Genomic DNA, 27243 nt, shown 5'->3' with positions numbered 1-27243 from the left:
GTGGCAACAGGTAGGAGGAGCGAGTGCAGTTGCAACTAAATCTAACGTTTTATAAAATACCATTTAGAGATACATTTATAGAAAATTGTGTACGCGTGGGCAACAGGACGACGTTGGCACTGCTTCTCAACAAATGATATGCCTCCGGATTATCGCACGAAAAAACAATTTAATAAATATACAATAGCTTTAAGAGAGAAAGTGAAACTAGCCAAATATGAAAATGGTTGTTTGTGCTTGCAACACACTACAACTAATTCAATTGCTGCGCCGCTCGACAAACTCCGCATCGTAGACAGCATCATCGTCATCATCGTAGTCATCCGGCGAGGAGGCAGCCGCCGAACGACTCTGATAGCTGGGCCGTGCCAGTGAGTACCGCTGCTTGTTGCCATTCAGGGAGCTCGTGCTGCCGCCACTATATTCGGCGGGCAGTTCCAAGAATTCGTCGGAGTCATTGCCATCGTTATCCAAATCATCGCCGTTGACAGAGCCGGATGGGCTGCCGGGCGGGCTGAGCGCCTGTATGAGTTTGCCCTTGGACTCGTTCCACAGATGATTCAGACGTTCGCGGCCGAAGAGCAGCAGAAATGTGTCAATGAATTCGCGTGATTTTTCCTCCCATTTGGTGATGATGTCGCCCTTGACTTTGGTTAGTTCGCGCTTGCCACGCGACTTGAGCTCATCCATTTTGTTTTGCAAACGGAACTTCTTCTCGGATAGGAAGGATACGTTGAGCTCCTTGGCGGAATAGCCGCGTGCCAGATTGCGACGCACATACAAATCATAATCCTTAACAATACGCGCCACAATGTCCGAGGTGGAGACGCCCTCGGTGCGTTCCGTGGCCACAAACATGCCGCGCGCCTTAAGCGGACCATAAATATCATCCAGGCCATCGTGTCCATACGGAATGTCATCGTGTGCCACAAAGTCGATTTTGTTATCGGCTATGAAATCGTCCGACAGCGTCCATGGGGCATTCTGAACAATCTGTTGACAAACAGCAACAATTAGTTTAGTATGAGGGGTCAATATTTTGATATGGGATCATGCACACACACCTCGTCCACGTAACGACAATGACGCACACCCTCGTATCGCTCGAAGCCATTCATGACGGTGCGTCCCTTCATGCGATGCGTGAGCTCATCGTTGCAAACGCCGACAATCAAATAGACATTGGGAAAGATATTCTTGGCCTGCATCAGTTGCCTGGCATGGCCCTGATGGAACAGATCATAGATGCCATCCGCATAGACGCGCACCCGACGACTCGTCTGCCCGGACCGGGCCATTTGGTAGGTAATGCGGTTTGTATAATCGCAACGTTCGCGCTCCACAATTGCCTCCTCATCGCAGGAGAATGGCGCTGGCTTGCAAATGGTCTGCAAAAATGTTAGAATAGAAAGCGAAACTTAGTCAACGGGTTTTGCCGGATAATTTCCTCCAGATTGCGGCGCCCCTTACGAATTCCTTAAAGTCCATGTGCAGTGGCAACATTTTGTACTCGAACATCTGTGGCGACGGTGGCGCCTCTTGCTCTTGCTCTTGCTCAGACATTTTGTTTCAATTTTTTTTTTTAAGTATATTTTAATCAAATATATATATATCTATTTATATAGCTGTCGGATCAGAGTACAAATATGATCTGATTGGGTTGCTTACAGCTGTCTAACTGAGAGCTCCAGGCACCAATTGCTGGGACTTTGACAACAACAAATGCTCGGCTCACTGCGACTAGGTAAATGTATGTGTGTGTGTGTGTGTGTGTGTGTGTGGCTGTTTCTGTCGAGGATTGGCAGCGGCGATTCAATTGCGCAGCGGCTTTAAATTAATTGGCGGCAACTGCTTCCAAATCAATACAATTGACTACAATAAAAGTGGACAACGGACACGACAGCGGGCGCCGCTCGGCTCGGCTCGGCTCGACACGGGCCTGGGCCGGCTAGCGACTGCTCCGGCGACGACAAATTTCAATTGCCACAAATTGAGCGTACAAATGTGAGGCTGATGTATGTCTATTTATATGTCTATGGGAAAAGGGAGGATTTGGCACGAGGCATCAGGCGATATCATGCGATATAACTGACAATCAGCGACTAACAAAGCGTCAATCAGACTCGCAGCGCAGAAGACTGACTGCCAAAAAAATAGTTTTATCACTTGGCCATGAATGGGCAGCTATTTCCGAAAATATCCTAACCAAAACATATATATATATATATTTAACTTGGGAGCAACCTAATCGAGCGCAGCGGAAATGGAACTGAACTTGACCAAGTTTCGGCTGTGTTAAATGTAATTATAATAATTGTAATATTATAGTAAAAAAAAACAAAGCATATGGTTTGAGTAAATTGAACATTTGCCACTAATATTGCCAATTAAAAAGTTAATAGCTCATTTCAAGCAACACAAAAAATAAAAGTAAAAGCTCATAAATTAAAAAAGGAAAAAATGCCACAGACATCTGACATGCATATATATATATAAAAACAAATCTGTGTCCATATCGAAATCGCTTCACGCTCGAATGATCAAAGCATGGCCAAATACATATACATATTTGCAGCAAAACAGAAAATTAAATATTGCAAAACAAAAGAGGGCAAAATATATGAATGCCTTTTCCGAACGCTTTTTAACAAATCCGTTAGTATATAATAATTGCACAACGCTTATTAACAAATATGTGGTATAACTTGTTTAAAAAAGTAATCACAAGGTAGCTTAAATCAAATAAAGGGTATAGTAAAACTGAACAAATGGATGTAACAGACCGAAGAGAGGCATATCATTTGATATCATTTCGTATATTTAAGTTATTCTATTCCTGTTAAGAGACTTGAAGATCTGGAGAATAAAAGTGTCTCCTCTACAGATCAAGCAAAGTTATAATTGTCGATAGTTCCTTAAGCAAACATCGATTAATATCGATTTTTAGTTCCGCACATCATTTAAAGTGGTTAACACAGATCAAGAATATTTCACTTTTTAAATGCCAATCTCATTTAACTGGGTACAGGGTATTTCGAAGTTGGTCATCGACCCCCTTCTTATATAATATGCAATATACAACTATATATATACTAAAAAATAATGTTGTAGTATTAATTTTAAATTGTCCCAGCTATTTACCACAACCAATCCCAACGAATATACTAATTTCTGAGCTGATAATACCATATAGCTTGGCTAATTACAGAACAAAGACGCAATTGCTTGGAAATTGTTCCGGAATACAATTTCTTTATATACGCTCCGGCCTCTGTGCGAATCATTGCATCGGGTTGGAGGGGAGGGGAGCTGACGATGATGCAACATCGTATGACCTTGTCAAGGACATATCGTTTTCACTTACCGCTAGCTCGGCAAAGCCGCTGCTATGGGACGCTTGGTGGGAGGTGGATGCAGACGTCAGCGTTGGTGCGGATAGCAGCATTGGCGGCGGATGCGTTGACGGTAATTTCGTGTTGAGCGCCAGCAGGAGGGACGTTGCTGAGGGCGGCATATATTTGCGCTTTACTCCGGTGCTGCCATTGAGATAATCTGCCGCCGCTGAGGTGGAGCAGGAGGGCAGGGTGTCGTCAGGTGAGGTCGCCTCGGTGCCATCATCGGCATCGCTCTGTGAGATTGTGCGCGTTGAGTCGCGCAGTGTGGTGGCTGCCTGTGGGCCATTCATGTCCACAATTACCGCCTCATCCGGGATTGGGCTACTCGATTTGGCTGGTGGCATGGCTGTGGCTGTGCGTGCTTGTGTCGTGGTCAGTTCTTTGACGTCCATGGCAGGCATGCTAATGGCTGTTTCGTAGGTACGCTTTCGTGTGCTCAGCGTAGATGTGACTACGACGGCGGCGGCGGCGGCAGCGGCAGCGGCTGAGCCCGCGTTAATTGTGCTGTTGGTGTTATTGGCGATTACTGATGAAGTTGCCATCGCAGCGTATCTTTTGCAACGGTCGCGGCAGTTTTTCTGATTCCTAAGAACTCGTACAATAATATAGAACTCTTCGTTTTTGTTGCTGTTGTTGTTATTTGTTGCACCGACAAACTGGAAGGAGAGAGTGCAAGTGTATACATAAATAAATATGTAAATACATGTATAAGCAAGTGTGTACATATGTAATTTGGTGTAACTTATTTGTGTGTGTGATTGCCGTTGCTTCTTCTTGCCGGCTGTGGCGCATAAGACACGTGATATTTCAATTGCATTGCTGCCGAATGCCATGGACAAATCAATTCGCTTTAATTGTCATTCGTTTCGTTTTGCCACTCGCTTTGATACAAAATTCTTTCAAAAAACTGCAGCAGCTAATAAAAACGACAATCAAAGCGACGGGCAAAAATGTCAAAAAACAATCACATATTGGCACGTACTTAGCGCACAGCAATTATTCAGAGAGAATAAGAATAAGAGCAGTAGGCGAGAGAGTGGAAGAGGGAGTAAGAGAGCGCGCTCAATTGGAGACAAGTGTATTGTGAGTAAAGTGAAAAGTAAAACTTGACACAGAAAGTTGAACAAGCACCGTTCTTTCTTATGTTAGCATTCACAATATAAAATTAGTATTCACAAAACAAACACACGCAAGCAACACATATAAAATTTATTAATTAATGTAAAAAAAAAACGCACGTGAACACACAAGTGTTTACACAACTTGTGCTGAGTGAGCGTGAAGCAACTATAAATTTTACGATCTCTCTGTCTCTCCCACATACACAGGCGCGCTGTGAAGAATCAGCTGTTTAGTGCGTGTTTTCTGGCATTTTTAAATTTATCCAACGCTCATGAAATATTTATATTGTTTGCTTGGAACGCTGCCTGGCCTTGATTTGCCATATTACGTCAAATTATTATTTTGTTTGTATTAAAGAGCATGAGCATTTCTTATCGACCTAATGATAAGCTTATAAGATGAAGAAGAAAACCAGGCCATAGACCAACATTAATGTGGTAAAGGTATTCCGTTCAAGGCAGCTAATGCTAATGCTGCAGCTGATTCATGCATATGCGAAAACCGGCTCGAAAATTGCCAATTCTCTGGCTGCGCGCGATCGTTCAAGTTCAAGTTGGTTTTACAAAAAACTGGATTTTATGGCACTGATGTAATCGTTATTTTTACTCTGCGCTAGAAGAAATGGAGAAATTGAAGCAATAAAAAAAAAAAACAATAATTTTGTTGCCAGGCAGCAAGGAGAATCGTAACGCGCTTTAGAGCTGCTCGCAATTTTTGCGCTGTGTTCAAAGGCAACGCAGGCAGTGACGTCACAAGCGAACGTCAGCTCAGTCATACGATCGACGAACTCTCATACGCATACACAAGACACAGCATACACAAGACACAGCCTGCCAGTGGATACACACACATATACACAAAGTAAATGCGAGTCAGAATGTAAACAAAGTGAGTACATGGTTACGTGTTATTGCGAGCAGAGCGCATCTGCTAATTGATGTGCCTCTCAGCAATGTTTAGATAGGCCGCCTCTTGGCTACCTGTTGTCTTATCTTTAATTTTTGACTATTATCGTTGAAACATGTTTCCGCTGCACTCTGTATACAATTTAATGAGTTCCCGAATGACGATATGTACTAAGTAAATAGATAAAGAAGTATTTTTTGTGCTTAGTTGGAAATTAATATATTGATTCAGGCACGAGCTTGCTGATAAGCAGCAACCCCTAGCGATAACAGCTCGGGCGGACTACATATGTATATAATATGTGTACAACATATTTTTAATAAGCGGACCTTGCAAAATTTCCAACCAGCAACCACTGTTCAGAATCGTCATCGGAAACGTCTCTGGGCTTAGCTCCGATGCGGGGTTAACGTTCGCGGTTCGCGTTTCTTTCGGATTTGCCAAAGTTACCAAAGTTGTGTGGAAAGGCCAAGTTAAAGAAATTAAATTTTTACCTTACGTTTTCGTAGAAGTTTCGCTGGCTTCAAAGTACAGTTGCCACGTTGAATCCACGTTAACACGGGTTAGGAGTGCTGTTATTCATTGATAAGCTGCTGTTTCTCGCCTGTTGCTATATATAGACCACAAATATACTAACATATGTGCACATGTGCATTGATAACCCCTCAGTTGCCACCAAGCATTATCATCATTAAAAAAATATGCCCAAAAATACATATGTGCGACGCACGTAACTGAAATTGGAACTTGTCCCCGGTGACGCTACACCCCAGCAAAGCTATACTATATTTCTTATATAAAATGAAACGTATTTGAAATACTTGTAAGTTAAAAGTCATTAATATCTTTTACTGCAAGTACGTAATTAACTTTTTCGCAGTTGAGCTCGCTCTCGTGTTCGTTGCATAAAAAGAGAGATAAGGAGTTATTAGCGGTTTTTAATTGCGTTATTTAAACACCCTTTTGTAAATGCTACTCGATAAGTTGGTAATCTGACATTTGCAATGCACAAATTTACACAAAATTCGATTACAAATGTTTGTTCACACTGACAAATCTGCACACGCAAATACGCACACACGCACAATATTCACCCTCACATGAATGACGATAAACAGTTTCATTGAGTAACCGAAACAGCTGACTAACTGTGCGTGGGCTTCACATGCGTACGCCACGATCAAACTCTCTCTATCTCTCTCTTCCTCCACCGCCTCTTTCTGTTGCGCTTTCGTATGTACATTCATAGTTTTGAGCCCAGAGTTGAAATTAGGCAACGGTAAAAACGTATTGTGTGGCCGCTTGGGAAAGTGGAGCACGAACGCAACTGGCAGAGGGTATACGACAGCGGCAGCGACGTCAGCGTCAAGCATGAGTAATGTGTGCGCATTGCTTAGGTTATTATTAAATGTGTTTTTAGTTTTTTTTTCTTGTTCGCAATGCCAACAAACAATGACGAATGCCAACTTTAAAATCGTACGATCAGAGCACAAAGTTCGTTAGCAGGGGTCCCACATAAGACAGAAAAGGGCAGAGCGATAGTGAGAGAGAATGAGATTGAGAGAGAGCTGAAAGCAGCAACGTCAGCGCCAACGCTGCGCGTTGCAAGTGCCACAACAAACCCATGAAAGTCATACGATGCCGTAAAATGACGTGGCGGCGGCGGTTGTCTATGTCCAGGGGATGGGACAAGGCGGATGGGACTGGCGTCGCCGCGCCGGTTGTAGCACAAATCGATGGCGCAGCAGCAGCTGTTGTTGTGCGAATGCATCAAAAATCTGGGGGCTGGCGGAAGTATTATGTAAGTATCTGAGCCTTGGCAGCGAAATCAACCCATAAAGATGCATATTTTGTGGGCCACGCAGCTAATAAATGTAACGAGAACAATCCAAATCCAGCGGACGCTGCCCAAATATGCCAAGAGAGCAGAGAGAGAGAGAGAGAGGGTAATTGCTCACGTCACGGGCACCGTCAACGTCATCGCCAATAGGCAGAGGGAGCAGCAGCCGCGACAGTGCGTCGTTTTGTAAATATTTGTGCACAAACATTTTTGGTGTGACCCAAAGACAACAAGACACATTGCACACACTATAAGAAAAGAAAATTCAGGGCAACTTACTTTCAACTTTTTCTTTCAAATTTAGCTTCAATATTTCGGCTAAAAATCGATGAGTGCTCGTGGCACAACGTTGTATTATATATAATTTCTGTCTTTGCTTTTCACACAAAATGGCGCACCGCGAATTAAAATTGTTTTATATAGCACTGCGCCTGGGGGCAATTGGTAGCTGTCGTCAATGCTTATCTTGGTTATATTGTTTTTTGTTGATTGTTGTAAATTGTTCAAAGCTTATGTGTCCGCGTCTGCCCGTCGCAACGAAACTAGTGGGAATCGCGCTCACAGCAACTGACATGTGGCGTTGCCACACTGTTAACGCCCTCCATCGGTTAATGGCAATTATATCGATAGTTTAATAACACTTTGCCACTAGCTACATTTTATAATCGAATACTAATTAGAGATTCTGTTTTACGATCAATGTTTAACGACTATCCACATAATATAATTAAAGTTAAAGGCAAAATCAAACTAAATTATTGCTAGGCTATTATTAACCACACTGCGATTCAGTTTCAGTAATGCAACAACTATCGTAGTTGCGTTTTTTAGGTGATCGATATTTTCGGGGAAGTACCGAAGCTCATTAACTGTTTTTGTGAGTTACTTTATACACTTCATTTAAATTGTACAATTAGCCGAATATTTTGACTATATTCTTGCTGTCTTGTATATATTTATTGACACTCAATAACTTTATATATGTTTTCCTTTTTGGCTAAATAAAATATAAAAATAAAGCTTGATATCAACAAAAACACCATGTTCTTAATTTCAATAATAATATCATAAAATTGACAATTTTCGTGTCAGAAAACTAAAAATCTTTGGTATATATAAACTAAATGGAAAACTACAGTTCAAAAATAAATTCACTAACTTAGAAAAAGTTACCAAGATTTTTAGATGATACATGTTGAAGTAATAGCTTAAACGCTAATAGCTACGCAATTGCATATTGAACAACACTTTTAGAATTATTTGGGATTAATTTCATAATTGCACAGAATTTTGTTCAACTTTGGCTTCACATTGACTTTGAACACTTGACAAGTGTGTAGATGGCAAGTGTTTGGATTAGGATTAAAAAGGATGACAAGTCTTTAGCTTACATAAAACTAACAACGAATTCGAGTTACAGAGATTCCCCGTGTGATTTCATGTACTGTTAGGGCATATGTATATGAGTATTCTAGGTCACTGGTTGCAAATGTCTGTGGGTAAGTGTGGATGCGGGCTAAGTTAAGCCACGGTTCAGCACTGGGATGGAATGCGTATGCCCTGGGTTATGGAGTTCTCCAGCACGATGTGGCAATCATCAAGCGGCTCCAGAATTTGTATGAGAAATGTCAAAAGATTGCGACGTCGCAGAAAACTCTCCTCCTCGTACATTTCTTGGGTGACCTTCGTCAAGGCCATCGGCTTGATAAGACGCGTCAGCAAATGCTCCCTGAAAAGAAAAAGAAGTGTTATAAGAAAGCCCCAAAGAAACTTTTTAATTTAATTACCTTAGGCTAAGGCAAATGAGCAGTTGAAATTTGCCATCTTTTCCCAATGTGCTGGCCGTGCCATTAATCTCATCCATGAGCTGCACATACAGACGCCAAATGCTGGCTATCTCACGTCGTTGCAGGCTATTGGAGCTGCCATTGCTAAAGGAGGAGTCCATGCTGGACGCCGAGTCATCCAGCTCCTGCTGAAGATTCTGCTCGAACAGCTCCTTGATTTTAGCTGCAAAATGGAGACACGCAATTAAAATACATCACGATTTGGTTTTTAAGTCACTTACTAAAGTAATCCCAGATGTATAGATTACGTCCGAAGAAGCGGGACGAACGAAAGCCACAGAGGAAAACCTGCTCCAGGCATTTAACCAGCCCATCATCGCCACACAGCAGATTCGTCAGCGTGCCCACATCCCGATCCCGACTCGGCTTGTAGTGCCACTTGACAATCACATTGACACAGTTGCCCAGCTGATGTTGTATCTCCGATGGCGCCACCGATTCCTGACGCTGCACGCTGGGACTGCGTGTACGCGGCGGTGTCCGTGTGGGCGGCAAGAGCTCGGCATTTTTTACACTGGTGCAAACGCGCTGACCAACCAGCAATCGTTCCGTGGAGTCGTCATCGACGCCCTTGCCCAGCCAGCGACCGCAGGGAAATCTAAAAGATTGCTTGCTTAGTTTATATTTAAATATGTGTCAAATGTCTGTTGCTCACTTGTAGGTGTGCCCGGTGACCTCATTGCGCATCACCACCTGTTCGACCAGCCACTTGTGACTAGGTCCCGAGTTGTCGTGTCCTATGCGCATGGTGGTCAGCAGTCCCAGATTCTTATACTACAAAAGGCGAGCATTTAGAGAGCTTCAAATGAATGTTACATAATGATGACTCACATGGAAGATAAACTCTAGTGAGCCCTTGGGCACGGGCACACGTTGGGTTTCATTCATGGTCCCAGAGACCATGATCCACACATTGCTGGAAGTGTGATAGGAGCCATATTTACGCGAAGGAAAGATGACAACGCGATAGGGCAGCTCTGAGCAAAGGCGTGGAAAGAGGCGGGAAACAATGTAAATCTCATTTGATTCGAAAGGGAATCTCATGTCTAGCGCAACCTACTCGTTGTGGGATATATGTTGGTAAAGCTGAAATAGTCCACGGTATTGAGTGTCAGCAGGTGATAGAGGAACTGCTCCTTCTCCTCCTCGCAGCGCAGAAAAGCGGAGCGCTTGTACAGGGAGCGCAGCAGACTCTCATCCGAGAGAAGCGTACGAAAGTGACGCGACAGCAGCTTCTTCTCCAGCGACAGACGCACCCAGGCGCGTGTATAACCAATGTGCGTTTTGATGTCGGCCATGGCCAGCACGTTTCTGGGCACAGAGAAGGGGAAGGTGTTAGTATAAGCAGAAACAACCAGACAAGCTCCAAAAAAACCCACTTGACATCAAACTCCAGCGACTCGGGCAACGGGCACAGCTGCTCCAGGCCCACAAACTTGTTGCGATCCCGTGAACGGCTGCGATTCGGACTGGGCGGGCTCTCAAAATCCGTTTGGAATGTGGACAAATCTGATGAGCAGAAGGAGAAACTATGTAAGATACGAGTTGTTAGTTGACAAGTGCTGTCTATTCTTACAGTCCATGCGCTTGCGCATGGCATTCCAGGCCAACGCTGGTGAGGCGCTGGCAATGTTCATCTTGTTGCCGCTGGGACTGCTGGAAACTGGCGTTACGGGCTCCACGTTGCAGCCCGAACCGCGTGACTCTTGCTGCTCCAGATACGCCTGCAAGTGCGCCCAGAGCGCCGATTTGCCTTGCTTATTCTGCAGGCCATGCGACCAAATCTTCTCCAGCAGATCACACATGCTCGCTATGAGCGTGTTCTCTTCAATGCCGTCGCCCTTGAGGCCCAGCGCCACCGCCTCGTTGCCCATCTTCTCAAGCAGCATGCGCTTCGTCTTCGACTTGATGTCCTGCCAACGCGAGATATTTACAGCAGGAGCAAAGCAAGGGCTTGTGTGGATACTCTAGTTACCTTCAGCAGACGCTCCACAAATGTCCAATTGGCCTGTGCTATCAAAGCGGGACTCACGTCTGCCGTTGTCAGATTGGCCGACAGACGATTGATGGCCACATTGGAGTTGCAATTGCCGCTGCTGTTTGCTGGCTTCTGATCCAGCGAGATTTCACGGGCGCGCCACTTGTTGCCATTCTTGACGCGTCGCAAGCTGTTGCCTCTGTTCGGGGATTGGTTTTTGGTTTGTTTTTTTTTTTTGTTTTTTATTTTATGAAGGTTAGCGGCATGAGATTGAAGTTTTTAGTGAAATTTTGAGCAGAACAAAAGATATGATAGAGATTTGGATTAATTGAGGGAACTAAAAGTGGACCCAAAATGCAGGGAGGATCAAGGATCGAGGATTTGTGTGTGCGCATGCGGTGCAAAGAGCAAAAACGAGAAAAAAGAGATGCATTTAAAGTAAAAAAGAAAAGAAAAATTGAACAACAGTTGACGAACTTTTTGTTGTTTGTTTTGTTGAGATATGCAATTTATTGTTGTAAGTAAAAGTTAATCAATAAATTAAGGTACAAAATAAAACAACCGTAGTACGAGTAAATGCTACTGGAAGACGGCTAAACAGTCTAAACGGAAACTACATAATACATATGCTAACAATCAAAGGTTTTAGCTTGGAAACAGTGGAGGGGGGGGGGGGGGCAACATAGTGGAGGGAAATGTAAAATGATTGGGCTAACAATTTGTGCAACAGGTGGAAAGGTAGCGTGCTTTGGGTTTGGGGGAGTGGCAAATTGTACAAGTGCATAAAACACTACCTCGAGGCGCACTCCTGATTCAGCACGCCCTTCTCGAGCAGCGGAAAGCTGCGAAAATAGGCGGCGCGATTGGATAGAATTTCACTTGGCGGCGTCACCTCAATGTCAACGCAATTGAGTCGCTTCTCGAAGCACTGCTGCGAGTCCTGGCCGAGCACGCACGGCTCGTAGCTGGTGGCGCAGATCATGTTCTCGCCATGGCGACGTCTGTGAAGTAATAAGACGAATATCTATAAATTAGGTGGACATAATAGAGGTGGAGCAGGTTAGTGCGTACCGTAGCAGCTTGATGCGCTGATCAAAGAGCTGCAGTTGCTCATCGGGCAGCGGCTCCCACATGGCCAGGATTTTGTTGTCAATGAGCGTGGCGAACATTTGAGATTCAAGGAAACGTGAAAGAAAGGCGCGATGATGCTCCGGCTGATCGGATAGAAACGAGGACTTATCAAAGTTCTGCAATGTCTCGCGATTCGAGAGCCACTCGTCCTTCGCCTGATTCGGATAGATGACAAAGTATTCGTAGGCATGGAACATGTGCGCGAAACGATTCAGGAAAATCTCGCGTAAACAGTTATTTATGCGCAAATCCTGATAGTATTGATCGACGGCGGACAGCGTCGGCTTCTCAGCGCGCCGCGACAACGAGCCCATGCGTGAGGGCGGCAGTGTGGCGTCAACGGCATCTACATCATGATAGATGCCCACCGGCGACGAGGACAGCGAAAGCGTGGGGCTGCCCACGGGCGAACAGCCACCACCCTGGGCGGCACGCATGCCGCCCTTGCGACGCAGAAAATCAGCGATGCGCGGCACATGATCTATTTTCGAGGGATGCGCCACAAGCGGCTGATAATCAACGCCCGGCAGCTGTGCCGGTGAGCCGCCGGCACTGGACAGCGTGTAGACGGTCTCCTGCAGCTGCTGGAATCGCTCTTTGCTGCGCCGTGCCGCCTGCAGGCCGTTGGGCAGCGTGCAGCTTGAGATCATTGCATCAGCGCCTCCACGCAACCCATAGCCATTCTTCAGGCTGGGCTCCTGGGCGCGATCGCGCTCAATTTCGAACTTGTCCAGCACCGAGATGATCTCGGTCATAAAATCCAGCTTGTGTGGAAATATGGGCAGCTCCTCGGGCAGCTGTATGTGCTTCTTGTCAATGTCCACAAAACATAGTGCAGCCTCGCTGCCAATTTTGTGCGCTGCCTCACATCCGGCATGCAGACCCATTACAAACGGCACGGGCGCGTCCAGAAAATGATGCAGTGCCGCGGGCAAAATGGGCGCATAGACATGCGGCCAAGTAAACGGAAATAGCAGCGAAGTTATGCACTCGCCCACAATCATGAGTCTTTGGTAGTCTGGAAATGGAAGTAAGATTATGATTAAAATGTGGAACAAGGCGAAAGTAATCTTAGGCTCACCCGTCGAGCGCAGCAGCACCTGGCTCTCCAGCAGCACACAGGTTAACAGCTGAATGACGCACTCTACGCCCAAATAGCTGAATAGCAGACGCAACGGAAAGTCCAGCAGCGGCAGCTCGGCCAGCGATGGACGCTGCAGAATCAATGCGATTGCGGGCAAATGCGGCTCAGCGGGCGGCAAATAGACGCGTATGGACTTGCCCGGCTGAGGTAGCATCACTTCATACAGTATGTTGTACACATAGGACTCGAGACTAATGCCAGCGCCTGGCTGTCGGGGAAGACAACTGCAAAATATTAGAAAATATTAGCTTTAATAGTTAATTCTTTAAATTCGCTAAGCTACCATTTATATTTAACCTATAAAAGAGAGTTATTGAACGGTCATCGATATTTGTTTAAAAATAAAAACTGAGCACAAGATTAGATAGTTGTGTTATCACAGTGACTAGCATAGATCATATTATAATAATAAATATGGTTGATAGCATACGCAAAATTAAAATTAAAATAAATGTGACCATGGAGGACATTCAAGTACAAAGCGATAATTAAGATCTCTATGGATAGACCTGATCATAAATTCAGATTTGATAGCATGCATTAAAATATAACAAAGATTCATTCAGAGGATCATTAACTTATAAATATATAAATAAATATCGTATAAGCTCGCCCATTTACCGGTACAAATTCTTGAGGAACATCTGCGCGGCAAAGGCGTATGGCGCCTGACATATCAGCGAGATGCTTTTGGCCACATACAGCTTATCCTTGCTGATGTCGTAGTAGCTTTGTGCGGATTGCGGCGCCTGGCCGGCTACCTTGAAGTGACGCGGCAGCGAACGACTGACAGGCCCATCCTGTTTGATTCTGCTCAGCGAATGCGTCTGCTGGCCATTCGATAGCTCCGTGATGAACATGGACTGCAGTGTGTGTATTGCGCCGCAAATGTTGCGATTCCGTATCTCCTCGTAGAAGACTAGACTGAAGCCATAACAACGTTTGCCATCCTCACGCGTTGTGGCAAACGAATGGAACTTTGGCTCAATGTTGTGCTTCTGGGTGCGAAAGCGCAGACCATGCGGTAACGATAGCTGAAAGAGAAAAAAACAAACGTTGGCAGATTAAAAGTGAACAATCAAATCTACTTATAAGATATTCTGAAACAAAACGTAACCATGCGGTTATTTTTTAATGGGCATATTAGATCTTCAATTATGATCAGTCTTTAAAACATTGCATACAACGGAATCATTTGTGCGCTCAAGTGGCTTTGAGTATTCATAAAATGCAGGGCATGAAACCAGTAGAAATCGTTTCTATAACATATGCCCAATACATATACATTGAAAGACATTTTTAAATACTCAAAAGTAAACACATGTCAAGATTTTTCTATGATAAGCTGCGCGTGGCTGTTTGCTTATCGGCAGCGCTGTCGTCGCTGGCGTCGTCGTCGTCGATGTGGCATCAATTAAAAGCAGCGCGCAGTCATATCAATGAGCGTCAAGTCAATTCAGTGAAGCATGAATTTCATATTTGTGTGCAGGGCACATGGGTTGAAGCCGATTGGAGGGCTATATTGCGGACAGAATTGCTTGCATCATGCAGGCAATTGAACTTAATTGAAGACCTCACCCATACAAAGCGAATGGAGATAGCTGCACGGAGGGGCTGCACCTACCATACATATGCCGTGCGCATCGAATGGATTCCAGGGCACATTTTCGGGATAGTGGGCCAATGGTTTGCTCTTGTAGGCGCGATCCAGCGGCGAACAATGGAGATTATCACCTATAATGAGAAATATTTTTTTTTAATTCCATCGCTTTCTCCACTATTCGGAGACGTGGCCTCACCTGCAAACCGATCCGGCTCCAGGCCCGTGTCCAGATCCAAGCCACATATCACAAAGTAATCGGCAAAGCGTGAGAACTGCGGATCTGCATCGCGTTTCAACTGATTCAGCTCTGATTGTTCGCCAGGCGACGTCGGAGACTGCACCATGGACATGGTTGCCGCTGTGGCTGTTGTGTTGCTGCTGCCGTTACTGTTGCTGCTGGCATTGCTGAGCATCAATTTGGACAAGCGGCTGGCAACATTTTCGCGCGTCGTCATAATTTGTTTGTCTGTCTTTTGTTCGTTGCTCCAAATTGTACATCAAACAAACGCCTCCATGTGTGCGTGCGTGTGTGTGCATATATGTATGTGTGTGTGAGAGTATTTATTGCTATTACCGTTGTACGCTCGCGTTTATTTTTTCTTTTTTTTTTTGGCACTTTCCAATTAAAACGGCGATGGCGTCGACGTCAACGTCCCTGGCCCTGTATCAGTTTTGTCTGCAATTATTTTATTGTTAATAGTTCAAATGAGAGTAAATGTGTGCATGTGTGTTTGTGTGACCCTTTTGGTCGCCTTGTATGTATGTATATGCAAAATTTTCTATGCCAATGGCACAGTTGTCGTTGTCTGCTTTTCACCCCCACACTCTTAAAGACGAGTTCGTATTCTATTGTTGTTGCTATTGCTGCAACCTTGAGCTCAGCTGCTGTTTTTTAAATTTAACACACTTAAGATTTTGACAAAACTAGTAACAAATAATTTTTGCACTTGTCTCAAAAATAAAAAATAAATAAAACCTTACAGACAAACAAACAACTTTGCGTATTACCGTTGTTCGCAATTCGCACTTTCCAAAAAATTTTTTGCTCTGCGATTTTCTTACTATCGATGTTTTCGACGATAGCTTGATTTTTCCGATTAGGTTCGATTACTAGTTCATTGCAATTAGATCTCACACAGCTGATTTTTGTTTACGTTTTTTGTTTGCATGGTAAGTGCATATGTACTGCACTTTTATGTTAAATTTGTATGCATTTTTTGAAATTATATTAACTGTGTGTTGAATTATACATCTGTATGGCAAACTCTGTGATTGGGTTTAGACTATGTGAATAGACTATCTGGTTGCTGACCACAAAGTTAAACTGCAGCCCAATGCATAATACATATTTAAACGAATTAAATTAAACATTCTAAATTATTTCCTTGGTCTTTAGAGATTTAAAGCACATTTTCACAAGTTTGTTATTTGACGTACAGCTATCGATAGTTGATTTCATATCTGTAAATATCGCGCCAATGCTATCGTATCAAACCCCTTACAGATAGTCTATATCGATGAATGATGCATAAATAATCAGTTGATATGTACACACTGACTTCGTGAAACGTGAAAAAAGTTCTAAACTGTATTTATGTGTGGCGACATTGTCGCATATTTAATAAAAAGCTGGAGAACGGCGAACGAAAAACCACATTCACAGCTAGTTTAAGCTTGATCGATCAGGAATTTGTTTATAATGTTGGAATCGATATTGAATTGTTTTTAAAAAAGCGCCTGAGCAGTGGGTAAGAGCTCTTAGAACTTCTTTGCCACACGAACATGTGTGGGTGTATATTATGTATACATGCGAAGGTGTGTGCGTGCCATTGTGTCTGTGGTGTGAAAAGGCTTCGGTCGTGAACGGCAGCAGCTGGTTGCGCGCCAGCAGCAACAAAATCAACAAAAATAATACAACTCCGAGTGTGACACTAGACTCCTGATATCCCTACCCCACCTCGTTCCCCAATTGTGTCTGTAACAACGCGGAAATGTGCAACAACAACAATAAACCGAAATGTATGCCTGTAAACTGTGGGGCCTCGATGCAATACTACCGGTTTGCAAATGCCACAATTTCGAGTTTTCCCAGCTGCCCCACAACAACAACGACAACAATAATAATAACAACAACAAGACCACCAGTAACGTAGCATGCAACTTTGCTTTCCGCATTGCATCGTTTGCGTTTGGAGCTGGTAACACGGTTTTTGTGCAGTTTAAAATGCACGACGCGTTTAATAAACAATTAATTGCCGTGCAATCAACAACATCGAAGCGCAAACCTCAGCAGCTTGTGCGTGTAATATTTTTATGTTGGTGTATTTTTTATGCTATTGCTATTATTATTATTATTATTAGATGCACGTTATAATTACATTGCGCGGTTGTGTCTGTTGCATAAGAAATCATTTACAAGTCTGGCTTTGCGTGCTTCTTCTTGCCCGTCTTCTCAAGCTCTTAACAACCTGTTAGCAGTAAAGACAGAAAGAGATAGAGCGGGACAAAATGAGAGAAAGAGTGACACACACACACATACAGACATTCATCGCATATATCGCTCAGTACTCACGAAGCTAACTTGGTTTGGCCTCTTTATTTTACAGAGTGCTGCTCTTTCCCCCTGTGAACAATTATCGCCGTTATCTCATACATCAAACATGTGAGAACTATCGCCAGCAATACGATCTTTTGACGTTTTCCGTGGGTCAAGGCCCGCATCGACGCACAGTCGTCTGTTTTCGAAATCAGCTTATTGATCCGCACGGATTTGAGGCGTGAGTAGGCGTACTCATACTAATAAAGCTTAAACTAACAATCTAACTGCTGTTGACAGCCGTAAACAGGAACAGCAACAACAACAACAGCAACCAGTAAAGAGCTGGCGAAGCAACGGTAGAAGCAGCAGCGCCAGCAGAAAACGCGTAACGGAACTGTGTAAAATGGGCGTAAAGAAGCATATCAGCGAAACACCTTGTAAGTAGTAGTAGTAAGATAAGATAATAGTGGTATTCCGTATACTAAATTGTTTATAATATTTAGTAAAATTAACAACTGAAACAAATCAGCAATGCTGTAAAATATCCAGCCCTTTATTGTGGTATTTCATTATTATTTGTTTGAGAATTATTTAATTATTATTGACGGGATACCACTGTTTATATGTACACACATATATAACATGCCCGAAGTTGGCACAATTGGCAAGCTTAAAAATATTTGCAAGTAGACGAAGCAATAACGAAGACAAACTGACAATAAAAAATAAAATAAAATATAACAAAAACCTATTAATTATGTATGTGTGTATGCGCAAACGACTAAAAATAAAGCCAAACACGCCGGTGAACGTACGGGCGCCAGTTCGTTTGTTTGTCGGGTCACGCAGCTTATTCAAGGTCGCCCTCTTTCGCGAGCTGCTTTTTGGTTGCATCACACTCTCAGCTCTCAGCTCTTGTATGCTTGCTCTCTCGCTCACTCGCACGCTCGCTAGCTCACTTGTTGCGCCTCGTCTGAGCGAACCGTGTTGACATTCACGAAGCAGCGCGTAAAGCGAATCAACGTAAAATTGGGTCAACATAAGTGGATTTTTAATGTGTGTATGTTTGTACATACTCTTTGCCAAATGAGTTGCTACACCTGATATATGCCTGTTAACATTTGCTAATATTTTTTGTATTCCTTTCTCTTTGCTCTTTTTCCCACTCAGTAAGTAAATCGAACTCTGTGGATCTCTACAGGCCACCCGCGCTCAGACACAACAGCAGCGAGGAAGCATCAGCACCAGCTGCAACGAACGAAACCCTTGCAGAGTCTGAAGCAACAACAACAACAACAACAGCAATAATATCGACAACTACCTCAGTCGCTCGCAAGAGATCGCCACCAAGGTAGGTAGACAACAAATGTTGATCATAAAACAGAAAACTAGCAGCCGAAGCAACTGTGCACATAGTAAACATAAATTTTATATATTCATATTTCAATGTTGTGTTTCCAAACCTTTTTTATAATCAAGTCTCTCAAGTCATTTGTATTGATTATTGCATTACTGTTTTGCAATTCTTTGTAAGGTGCTCGCACTGTGTTTAACTGTTTTTACGAAATTCTGTTGTGTGTGTGTGTGTTTGTTAATCGCGCACCTTTCGATTTTGTGTCGCTTCTGTTTTGATCATCTGTTTCGCAGAGAGCAACAAGCTAGCGCTGCTGCAGCAGCAACGCGACGTGAACGACGTCCCGATCGCGCCGTTTATGTGCCAAGGGCACGACGCAGTCAAACAACGCCGCCAACAACAACAACAGCAACAGCAATAACAACAACAATGCCAACACCGATGCCGATGCCGACGTCAACGCCAACGCCAACCGGAGCAGCGGCAGCGCCAACATCGGTTACGTGCAATCCCCAACAGCTGCCACAGCCATTGGATATGCCAGTTGTAAATACAAACTCGTCAAAGCCAGACGACGGCAACGGTAATCAGGCAAAACCCAAGAAGTCGAGATCGCGCAGAGAGCGCGGCAAGAAAACAGTTGGCAAAACAATTGAGCCAGATACGCTGCTTGTGATTGCGCCTAGCGAAAACCAAGCCAACCAGGTTACAACGTCAGCACCACCGCCAGATAGCAACTGTGATAAGGAGGTGCTTAACCAATGCATAAAATTGTTGCTCCCAGCTAGCTAATCCATCCCAATTTCCAGACCATGGGCGGCGCCCAGCGTACAAAGACGGACAAAACCCACAGCAATGGCAAACAGCAACAGCATTCGCTACGCATCGAGGATGCGGCGCTGCCGAGAGCCCACAATGCGCCAACGACTGAGGATGCCAACAAATGTGATAACGATGTGCGCGAGCTGCAGCGAGCCTCTAAGGTGGGTGCCATAATTAAAAATGTTGTATATTTACTTTAATTAATGGTATTTTCGTATAGGAAATCAATCGTAGCAACCGTCGCATAATGAAGCAGACCTTTGTATCGGACGTGCTAGAGATACCCGAAATGATTGAAGCATCGCCCAAGAACAGCGCCGCCGCAACAGCTACGGCTGCCACAACGGCAGCAGCATCCATTACACTACATGCCGACAGCACCACCGAGGATGATGATGAGGAAAACGAAGATGATTGGGAGAATATGTTTGATGAGAACGGCGACTGTCTAAATCCAAAAATTCTGCAAGAGCTCACCGAATCGGTGGGCAAGTGCAAAATCGAACTGCCTAAAATGGACTATAGCGTAAGTAAATGCAGCCTCGAATGCTACACACTGTATTAATTATTGATTTCTTTACTGTTGTTCGCCAGGTCTATCATATTAAACAATCACTTCTGAATGAGGAGGAGTTTCCGCATGTGCTGGAAATCTCGAATTTTCCAATGGAATTCAAGACTCCGGATTTGCTAATGCTTTTCTCGCAGTACAAAAGCGCCGGCTTCGACATCAAGTGGGTGGATGATACACATGCTTTGGCCGTTTTTAGCAGCTCTCGCATTGGTGAGTGATTCATGATAGCAAGATTCTTGTCCATTTAAATGTATATCCCGCTAACGCATCAACATTTGACAGCTGCTGAGGTACTGACCATGGGCCATCCATTTGTCAAATTGAAACCGCTAGCCGAGGCCACCCTGGAATCGCGTCTTAAGGCAAAAAAGGCGGGTGCCACTTCGCTGCAGCCATATCGCCAACGACCAGAGACTTGTACGGCGCTGGCGCGTCGGTTGGTATCCGGCGCTTTGGGTGTTAAGCTGCCCACAGCACCGGAGGAGCGGGAGAACGAAAGGCGTGTGCTACGCGAAGCCAAAGGTGTGTCTTTAAGACTCCCTTTAATCATTCGAATTATTTATATGTATATCCTTGTCTTTATGCTTCACAGAACGCAAACTTTTAGCTGCCAAACAGCGCGACGAAGTCTGGGAGAGCTAGGCCAAGGCGTCAGTTGCACGCATGCATTTTTGGTGGCTTGCTCAACTCATGCCCCAAATCCAAAACTCTTTTTTTCTCTCTATCTCTCATCACTGTCTCAATCAAAGCTAGTATATAACTAAATGATAATTTGCATAAACTGTGTACTTTAAATGTTTTCGCTTTTCATGCAAATTGTTGCTCAATTCTTTGTAGTTTCTAGAATGCACGCGTAAGCGTTTGAATGAAAAATATCTGCATAATATATATATGCAAACATACATATATTTATTTGTCTTAGAACGTAAGCAGACATGCATAAATACCAACATGTTGTTTTAACTCCAAGCGTAAAATTTTATTTATAAGCGCAAGCAATTTATATAAATATATATTTTAATAAAGTTTATAGTGCTTAAGTACAAAAGAGAATTATTATGCGTATTCTATGGAACCGGCGGGGTATTCAACTTTTGATAAATTAAAATAAACCAATCATTCGTTTTCATTGTTGTCTCTGCCAACAAGTCAGAGACACGAACTAACATTTTAAAACCCGCAAGTAAAATAAATATATCTAGTTTTTTTTCTATATAAATGTTCACTCATTTGTTTAAAATAGAATTTCATTTACTTGATTTCGATATTACTGCCATTTATCAAATTAAAAATGATTGAATTTGTTGTTTAAATATTTTTTTTGATACTGGGACACTGGGAGGAGTCGCGCCCGCTTGCATTACGAAAGAAAACACGACTTGCGCCCGACTCTGAAAATACGTTACGAACATTTATTTCGAATTTGAATTGCCCGCGCAGGTTACTCGCTACTCATAAAGTAACGAGTGCAGTCATGAACTTTTAATGTAAAAAAGGGGTATTTCCCTGAATGTGTCTGAATTTTGCATAGCATATGTATGCAGTGTATATGAATATGTATATTACTTAGTGTATATTGTTAGCTTAGTACAAATTGTCTATTTGGCTTATAGATTTGATGGTACATTTAATTTAGAGCTTTCAAATTGTATCGTTATGTTTGGATGTTTTTTTTTCTCTTAGCATAAACACTCTTTGAGCATAAGGGTTCGATCGAGCCTGCTTTGTTTATTTGGGCACATTAGCCTCAGCCTGCTCTTGAGCTGCGTTAGCTAATTTTCTGACTGTGAAAATATATCTGGCGGATGTTTAGGTCTGGGTTGCCAGAATCGTTAAATGATAGTTCGATATGCTTATGATTCTTATTTATGTAATCTTATATGCTTGAGGCATTTCTAAGTAGCATATACAAAATAAGTTGAGAATTGTATGCAAAGGCGTAAGTGGTATATAAAGTAAGTTGATAATTGAATGTTCTTGCATATGCCTTTATATATATATATATATATATATATATATATATTTATATATAGATATGTAACCAGAGATGGCTACTTATGACTATATGGATCAAATGTGGATATAAAAAGGAGCGTCAAACTCCTTTGACCGTCCCTTGATGAAACCCAAAAGAATTCCGGCCTTATTGACAACGGGAGAGTCGAATTAAAGTTTATGGTCAATTTTGTGTTATTCCCCGAATTCAACTAATTATCACATGACCGTGAGTCAGTTTCCTTTACGCAATAAAAATGAGATAATGAAATGTTGCTCGTGTATTTTATTGTATGTTTATGGCACGCCAAATCGAATACATAGCTTTATATACATGTATATATATATTCTTGATCAGCCGGTCATTTCGTCCGTCCTCACGTATACTATAAAAGCAGGAAACACTCAATGCTGAATGTTGCTTAGTTATCATAGCGCAAGAATATTTCAACCCCAATATTGAAAAACAAATAACACACTCCAACAAAATGGTGTTCAAGAGCTATTTGGATATAAGAGTTTTATTTGGATTGCAATGCACTTTAAGTACAATTGTCAATTAAAGAAAAAGTTTAGCTACATCGTTGTAGCTGGAATAATTGCTCAATGAATTGAGCTTCTGCAATAGAATTCCAGCGACTCGCTTGCATTTTGCCAAATTATCGGCATATTTCAAACGATCAAAGTGATTGCAATCGTTTGCCAAGAAAAATGGAAGTTCCTCGTTCCGTAAATACTCCACCAATTTGGTCCACATGGCAATGTAGATTGTGACCAGATCTTGTTGGCAGAATCTACTTGTTGCCCTCTCCAGCTCTAGAAGAATAACGGTCTTGAGCATATAGCTGGACAACTTGGGCATAACATCTTTGTGAGCATCACGCATAGCCTTCATCAGGCGCAACACGTTCTTCAAATTATCCTTGCCCTTCATCATTTCGCGCTCCCAGTGTGGTGCGCAGACCATGAACGTGATATCCGAAGCAGGTGCCTATTGTTGTGGTACGGCAAACCAGGGCCATTACTCTCGCACTTCACGAGACACAGATGGGGCCGGTAATGGCCAGTCCGAATAGGAGAACTCGACAACTGGAACAAAATCGAATGCTATTTCTCTATCTTTATTTTTAGCGACTATGGTGTGGGCACATCCATATCCTTCTAGCAGATACTCAAGATTGTAGGCTTCGCCATTTACGATAAACCTGCTATACGAACTGAATACCTTCCGAAATGCATTACGCAGCCAATTTTGCAATGATATTCTGTTAACGTAGCCATTTTCGACTGCCGGATGTCTGTTACCACCCGGGGCTGCCAAATAGACAAAGCCTGCGCGTTGATCGTCTTTTTTGGGTGTAACTTGAAATGGAAACTTTAATTTCATTTGCATATCAAATTCGTCGGGGGTCTTCAGTTTCACGCGATCTAAGTAGCTGCCTACAGAATATTCAGTAGAATCAATTTTAAATAAATTAAGTAACAGCAATTATCTAAGTATTACCAGCTAGGTTGAGTCCATTAAAGTCATCACGGAAGTTTGGATCAGCAAACATTGCAAATTGCCACTGCATCTGATGTATATTTGGCACGATCATTGTCCTTGATCTGGAGCTGTCCCAATATATTCTGCAGATTCGAAGCCAAAGACATAATGCTATCTTGAACTTATTTACTGGGTTACTTTCTTCTACTGTTGAAATCAAAAGAGTGCAGCTTTCATTTTATACTCTTGGCGCACTCGCTGCTCGCTATCTTGGTGCAGCCGTTGCACTCGCCATCTTCAGTCACGACTGCTTACCAAATATATCGATATATCGCTGAACACCCGTATATATTTACTGCGGTCATCACAAAGCATGCTCTAACAAAAATCAAGTTTGGTCACACTGCTGAAAACAGTTGGTATTTTCGACTTTGGCAGTTTCGGTCAGCGCAGTTAGTCGTCTTGAAAATTTTAATAAAGTCACAAGTGCAGGGTGCTCGCAGTTCAGTATCGGAAGCAAAATAAAATAAATAAATAAAAAATTGGTAATGCGAAGTTTGAAATAAAGGCAATTGACACATATTGACAAGTGCACGTGCTGAGTGCAGAAGTGTTAATTTGCTGGCGAATGTTGTCAAAATGCTGGGTGTATTGCTCACTGTGTGCGCGTGTGTGTGTGTGTGTGTTAACGTGTAGCGATGTCATTACGCTGTTCGCTGTTAACAATACATACATACATATGCATGCATGTATATGTGTTGCACATAAATCAGGCGTGCCGTGCGCCACCCACTAGCCCAAAAGAGTGCAGGAATTTTGAGTGTAGCGTGCTATTCACAAGATAACTGCACACCGCACATATGTCTCTAGAATCTGCACATTGTTTATAGATTTGAATTTATTTTTGCTGGAGCACCAACTTTTTGCACGCGTTACAAATAAGCAAATTACTTATCAACGTCAACTTATCGGCTCTCGCTTTGTTTTTATCACAGCTGAACATGTATGTGGCATGTAGCATGTGTGTATGTATATGTTGAGAGCGCCACACGCACACACATACGCAACGGCCCTATTGTGTCGCAATGAATTTTGCAGAAGACTTTTAGAGTGCAAAACAAGTCATAAATAAGCAATTACAATTTGTGTTCGTAGATCTAAATCAAAGCCGCTCTTCCTGCGGCCAACGTCGTCGGACATCAACAGCCGCGCTGAACCTCAGCAATTGAACAGATCAACAAAAAAAAAGGTGCCGGCAGCTTTTAAAGTTCGGTAAGTTCACACACTCGGCCGCTGCCTATTCTAGCCCCCCTCTCACTCCTAAAACGAATCGGAATGAAATCAGAATCGTGAAATAACAGAACAAATTGATGTGCAAAGCTAACAGTGCTGCCAATTCGGTTTTTGCTAATGGCATTTTAGCCTTTTAATAGCTGTTGTGAGAACCATTCGATTTAGCCTTTAAACTAGCTTTGGCGCATTAGCCCTTTAATAGCTATTGTAAGAACCATTTAAGCTAGCCTTTAAACTAGCTTTATTTTAAGTTCCTTAAACGTGGTTTTTGGTTTTTGCTTATGGCATTTTAGCCTTTTAATAGTTAGTGTAAGGTCCATTTGATATAGCCTTTAAACTGGCTGGTTCCTAAAACATGGGCAACACTTTGGGCAACACATGTTTGTTGACAAAACACAAATACACACAAAAAACTAACACAAATGCCAAAACGAGCCAAGTCAAAGGAAACCTGTGCGAACATGTCTTGCCCCGCACGCCCTTTCAAGCACTTGTTGTTGCTGTTGTTGCTATTGTTGTTGTTTTATTGGGTCAGCGAACTGTGCGCACACGCCCATTTGGGCACAGGTAGACAGGCTCATATGAGGCATTTTCCATGCGCCTCAATAGTTGTTGACATTCGTGAAAAACTACTCGCCAGCCGTTTGTCTTCCCTTCAAAGGCCCACACCTCCAGCTTATCTACATAGTTACCTGACCAATGCTGCTTGTTAGATTTGTTTTTCCTGCCGTTTTTTTGTACTTGTGCCGGCTTCAGCAACCGGTTCTGCTTGGCACATCCGATCGAAGCTCGGTCTCTCGGCATCTTAGTCATTATCGTAATCATCATTTGGCCATGGCTCTTTATCAGAAATAATTCTGACTCACTCAACGATTGTTTGTTGTTGTGGGTAATTTTAATATCGTGTGATTTACTTTAGCTTCCTTTTTTGTTACGTATGTGGGCGATGTGTAGCGCATAGAAGAAGACATCTTCGATCCCACAGAGTATATATATTCTCGAACAGCCGAGTCGTTATAGCCATGTCTGTCTGTCTGTCTGTCTGTCTGTCTGTCTGTCAGTTGCACAGCTATCGCATTTGCCCTATGTCTACAATTAAGTATTTGCATATATTCTTTTCAGATAAATTCCATAGTTGAATACACAATTTTATTTTTTATCTATTCATTCAACTGCTTGAGCTATGCAAGCATTCATTTTATTAGCTTTGTTCTTGCTCTTCAACTTGTTTATCTTTGCTCATTATCAGCCACAATTTGATCTTTGTTCCTTTTCCTTTCAACGGAATTTTAAAATCTAACTAAAGTTCTTTCCAATTCGCTGACTTTGCTAAAATTGTTTTCATTAGTTAACATTATCTGATGCTGCGCCGTGTCACATTCGTGGGAGCTCTCTTTAAAGGTCACGCTCCATATTCAAGCGCCAGCTTGCAACCCCCTTCGTGGTTTTTTTCTGCTTTGTCAATTATTCCAATATAATTGAGTGACATCGAGTGCAAAAAAATCAATACGTGTTAATTAAATTTGGCGGCAAATATGATTTGGTTTATTTATAAATCTGTTTCGCTTTGCTCATCAATATTGGAGGAAGTTAAATATTTGATGCGACCGATTCCTCTGGGGCCAACACATTTGATTGGATGAAGGTAAACACATAGACCCCGAACCCAATAATCAGTGCTCTCTACGTGAAACTAGAACTGGGTTATGTTTGCCAGCGACCATAAACGAGCGTAGATTTATGACAAAACTAACTGGGTTAGGTTTCCTTTTGCACAGCTCAGTATTACACGCAATTAGTTTCACCAGATAAGCGCCGGCTAATCACACTCTGATAATATTCACATTAGTTCTCGAGCAGTTCCCATAAAATAAAGTGAAAGTCTTGGAAGTTTGGCCTTGCTTATGTCATAAATTATGACTTTACTTTACCAGAAATAACTATTTGCTGGTGTGATTCCTTTATTGCCATCTTCTAGTGGGATGGAGAGTCTTTCATCACTGGAATAACAAAATAGGTAGAAAGCGGATTAGAGTAAGTTTTTAAAAAAGAAAGAGGAATAAGACAAGGGAGAGAGAAAGAAGAGTGCAGGGATTAAATTGTGGTGAGAGTATAACCAGAGATTAAGTTAATAAGATTGACACCACAACTTGGTTAATGTGAATATAAATATGAATATTATAAACAAAACATGAAAACCTGTAAGGCTTGAAT

The 27243-nt window shown here is 42.7% G+C and overlaps 4 protein-coding genes across 7 annotated transcripts; 1 reads left to right on the top strand and 3 right to left on the bottom strand.

The window, feature by feature from the left end:
• Window positions 1–149: 149 nt before the first annotated feature.
• Window positions 150–7795, bottom strand: Pcyt2 (Phosphocholine cytidylyltransferase 2). 2 transcript variants are annotated; one of them, XM_064688437.1, is made up of 4 exons: window positions 7543–7795; window positions 3365–4051; window positions 1065–1388; window positions 150–993 (listed from the first exon to the last, which is right to left on the bottom strand). In XM_064688437.1, exons 2-4 carry the CDS (start codon window positions 3935–3937, stop codon window positions 259–261), a joined length of 1632 nt encoding a protein of 543 aa, XP_064544507.1. In that variant the 5' UTR covers window positions 3938–4051; window positions 7543–7795; the 3' UTR covers window positions 150–258. The 2 variants fall into 2 exon arrangements, with proteins under 2 accessions (XP_064544507.1, XP_064544508.1); XM_064688438.1 differs by lacking the exons at window positions 3365–4051; window positions 7543–7795 and adding an exon at window positions 1471–1689.
• Window positions 7796–8519: 724 nt separating this feature from the next.
• pns (pinstripe) lies at window positions 8520–16315 on the bottom strand. Of its 3 annotated transcripts, XM_064688434.1 has the most exons (16): window positions 15975–16315; window positions 15163–15642; window positions 14988–15097; window positions 13985–14397; window positions 13301–13587; window positions 12160–13237; window positions 11883–12089; window positions 11086–11287; window positions 10687–11023; window positions 10490–10619; window positions 10171–10421; window positions 9942–10087; window positions 9766–9884; window positions 9332–9708; window positions 9051–9273; window positions 8520–8992 (listed from the first exon to the last, which is right to left on the bottom strand). In XM_064688434.1, exons 2-16 carry the CDS (start codon window positions 15419–15421, stop codon window positions 8797–8799), a joined length of 4335 nt encoding a protein of 1444 aa, XP_064544504.1. In that variant the 5' UTR covers window positions 15422–15642; window positions 15975–16315; the 3' UTR covers window positions 8520–8796. The 3 variants fall into 3 exon arrangements, with proteins under 3 accessions (XP_064544504.1, XP_064544503.1, XP_064544505.1); XM_064688433.1 differs by lacking the exon at window positions 15975–16315 and having other exon boundaries at window positions 15163–15884; XM_064688435.1 differs by lacking the exons at window positions 8520–8992; window positions 9051–9273; window positions 9332–9708; ... (5 more) ...; window positions 11086–11287; window positions 15975–16315 and adding an exon at window positions 11303–11425 and having other exon boundaries at window positions 15163–15884.
• A 237-nt stretch (window positions 16316–16552) lies between these two features.
• Window positions 16553–21308, top strand: LOC135432785 (mucin-2). The gene is made up of 10 exons (XM_064688613.1): window positions 16553–16714; window positions 17573–17743; window positions 17803–17942; window positions 18676–18856; window positions 19153–19609; window positions 19669–19842; window positions 19902–20207; window positions 20276–20465; window positions 20538–20777; window positions 20848–21308. Exons 3-10 carry the CDS (start codon window positions 17909–17911, stop codon window positions 20895–20897), a joined length of 1632 nt encoding a protein of 543 aa, XP_064544683.1. The 5' UTR covers window positions 16553–16714; window positions 17573–17743; window positions 17803–17908; the 3' UTR covers window positions 20898–21308.
• A 1445-nt stretch (window positions 21309–22753) lies between these two features.
• Window positions 22754–23957, bottom strand: LOC135432787 (cyclic GMP-AMP synthase-like protein). The gene is given in 3 exon segments (XM_064688616.1): window positions 22754–23690; window positions 23755–23801; window positions 23803–23957. Coding segments are annotated over 3 exon segments (1029 nt in total). The 5' UTR covers window positions 23904–23957; the 3' UTR covers window positions 22754–22809.
• Between the last annotated feature and the right edge of the window lie 3286 nt (window positions 23958–27243).

Source organism: Drosophila montana, unplaced genomic scaffold (genome assembly GCF_035044405.1).
Source record: "Drosophila montana isolate Dmon_TW-CO22-7 unplaced genomic scaffold, ASM3504440v1 contig_3213_1, whole genome shotgun sequence".
Classification (NCBI taxonomy): domain Eukaryota; kingdom Metazoa; phylum Arthropoda; class Insecta; order Diptera; family Drosophilidae; genus Drosophila; species Drosophila montana.
This window is presented reverse-complemented; position numbering and strand designations above follow the sequence as displayed.

Coding starts and splice junctions, on each gene's coding strand:
- Pcyt2 (XM_064688437.1), bottom strand. CDS start 3,937: ATGGCAACTTCATCAGTAATCGCCAATAACACCAACAGCACAATTAAC. Junction 1,389..3,364: donor GCGGCTTTGCCGAGCTAGCG/GTAAGTGAAAAC, acceptor ACATTTTTGCAG/ACCATTTGCAAGCCAGCGCC. Junction 994..1,064: donor ATTGTCGTTACGTGGACGAG/GTGTGTGTGCAT, acceptor GTTTGTCAACAG/ATTGTTCAGAATGCCCCATG.
- pns (XM_064688434.1), bottom strand. CDS start 15,421: ATGACGACGCGCGAAAATGTTGCCAGCCGCTTGTCCAAATTGATGCTC. Junction 11,288..11,882: donor AATCAGGAGTGCGCCTCGAG/GTAGTGTTTTAT, acceptor ATCCCCGAACAG/AGGCAACAGCTTGCGACGCG. Junction 9,709..9,765: donor GTCACCGGGCACACCTACAA/GTGAGCAACAGA, acceptor GCAATCTTTTAG/ATTTCCCTGCGGTCGCTGGC.
- LOC135432785 (XM_064688613.1), top strand. CDS start 17,909: ATGGGCGTAAAGAAGCATATCAGCGAAACACCTT. Junction 18,857..19,152: donor CGCAAGAGATCGCCACCAAG/GTAGGTAGACAA, acceptor TCTGTTTCGCAG/AGAGCAACAAGCTAGCGCTG. Junction 19,610..19,668: donor ATAGCAACTGTGATAAGGAG/GTGCTTAACCAA, acceptor CCCAATTTCCAG/ACCATGGGCGGCGCCCAGCG.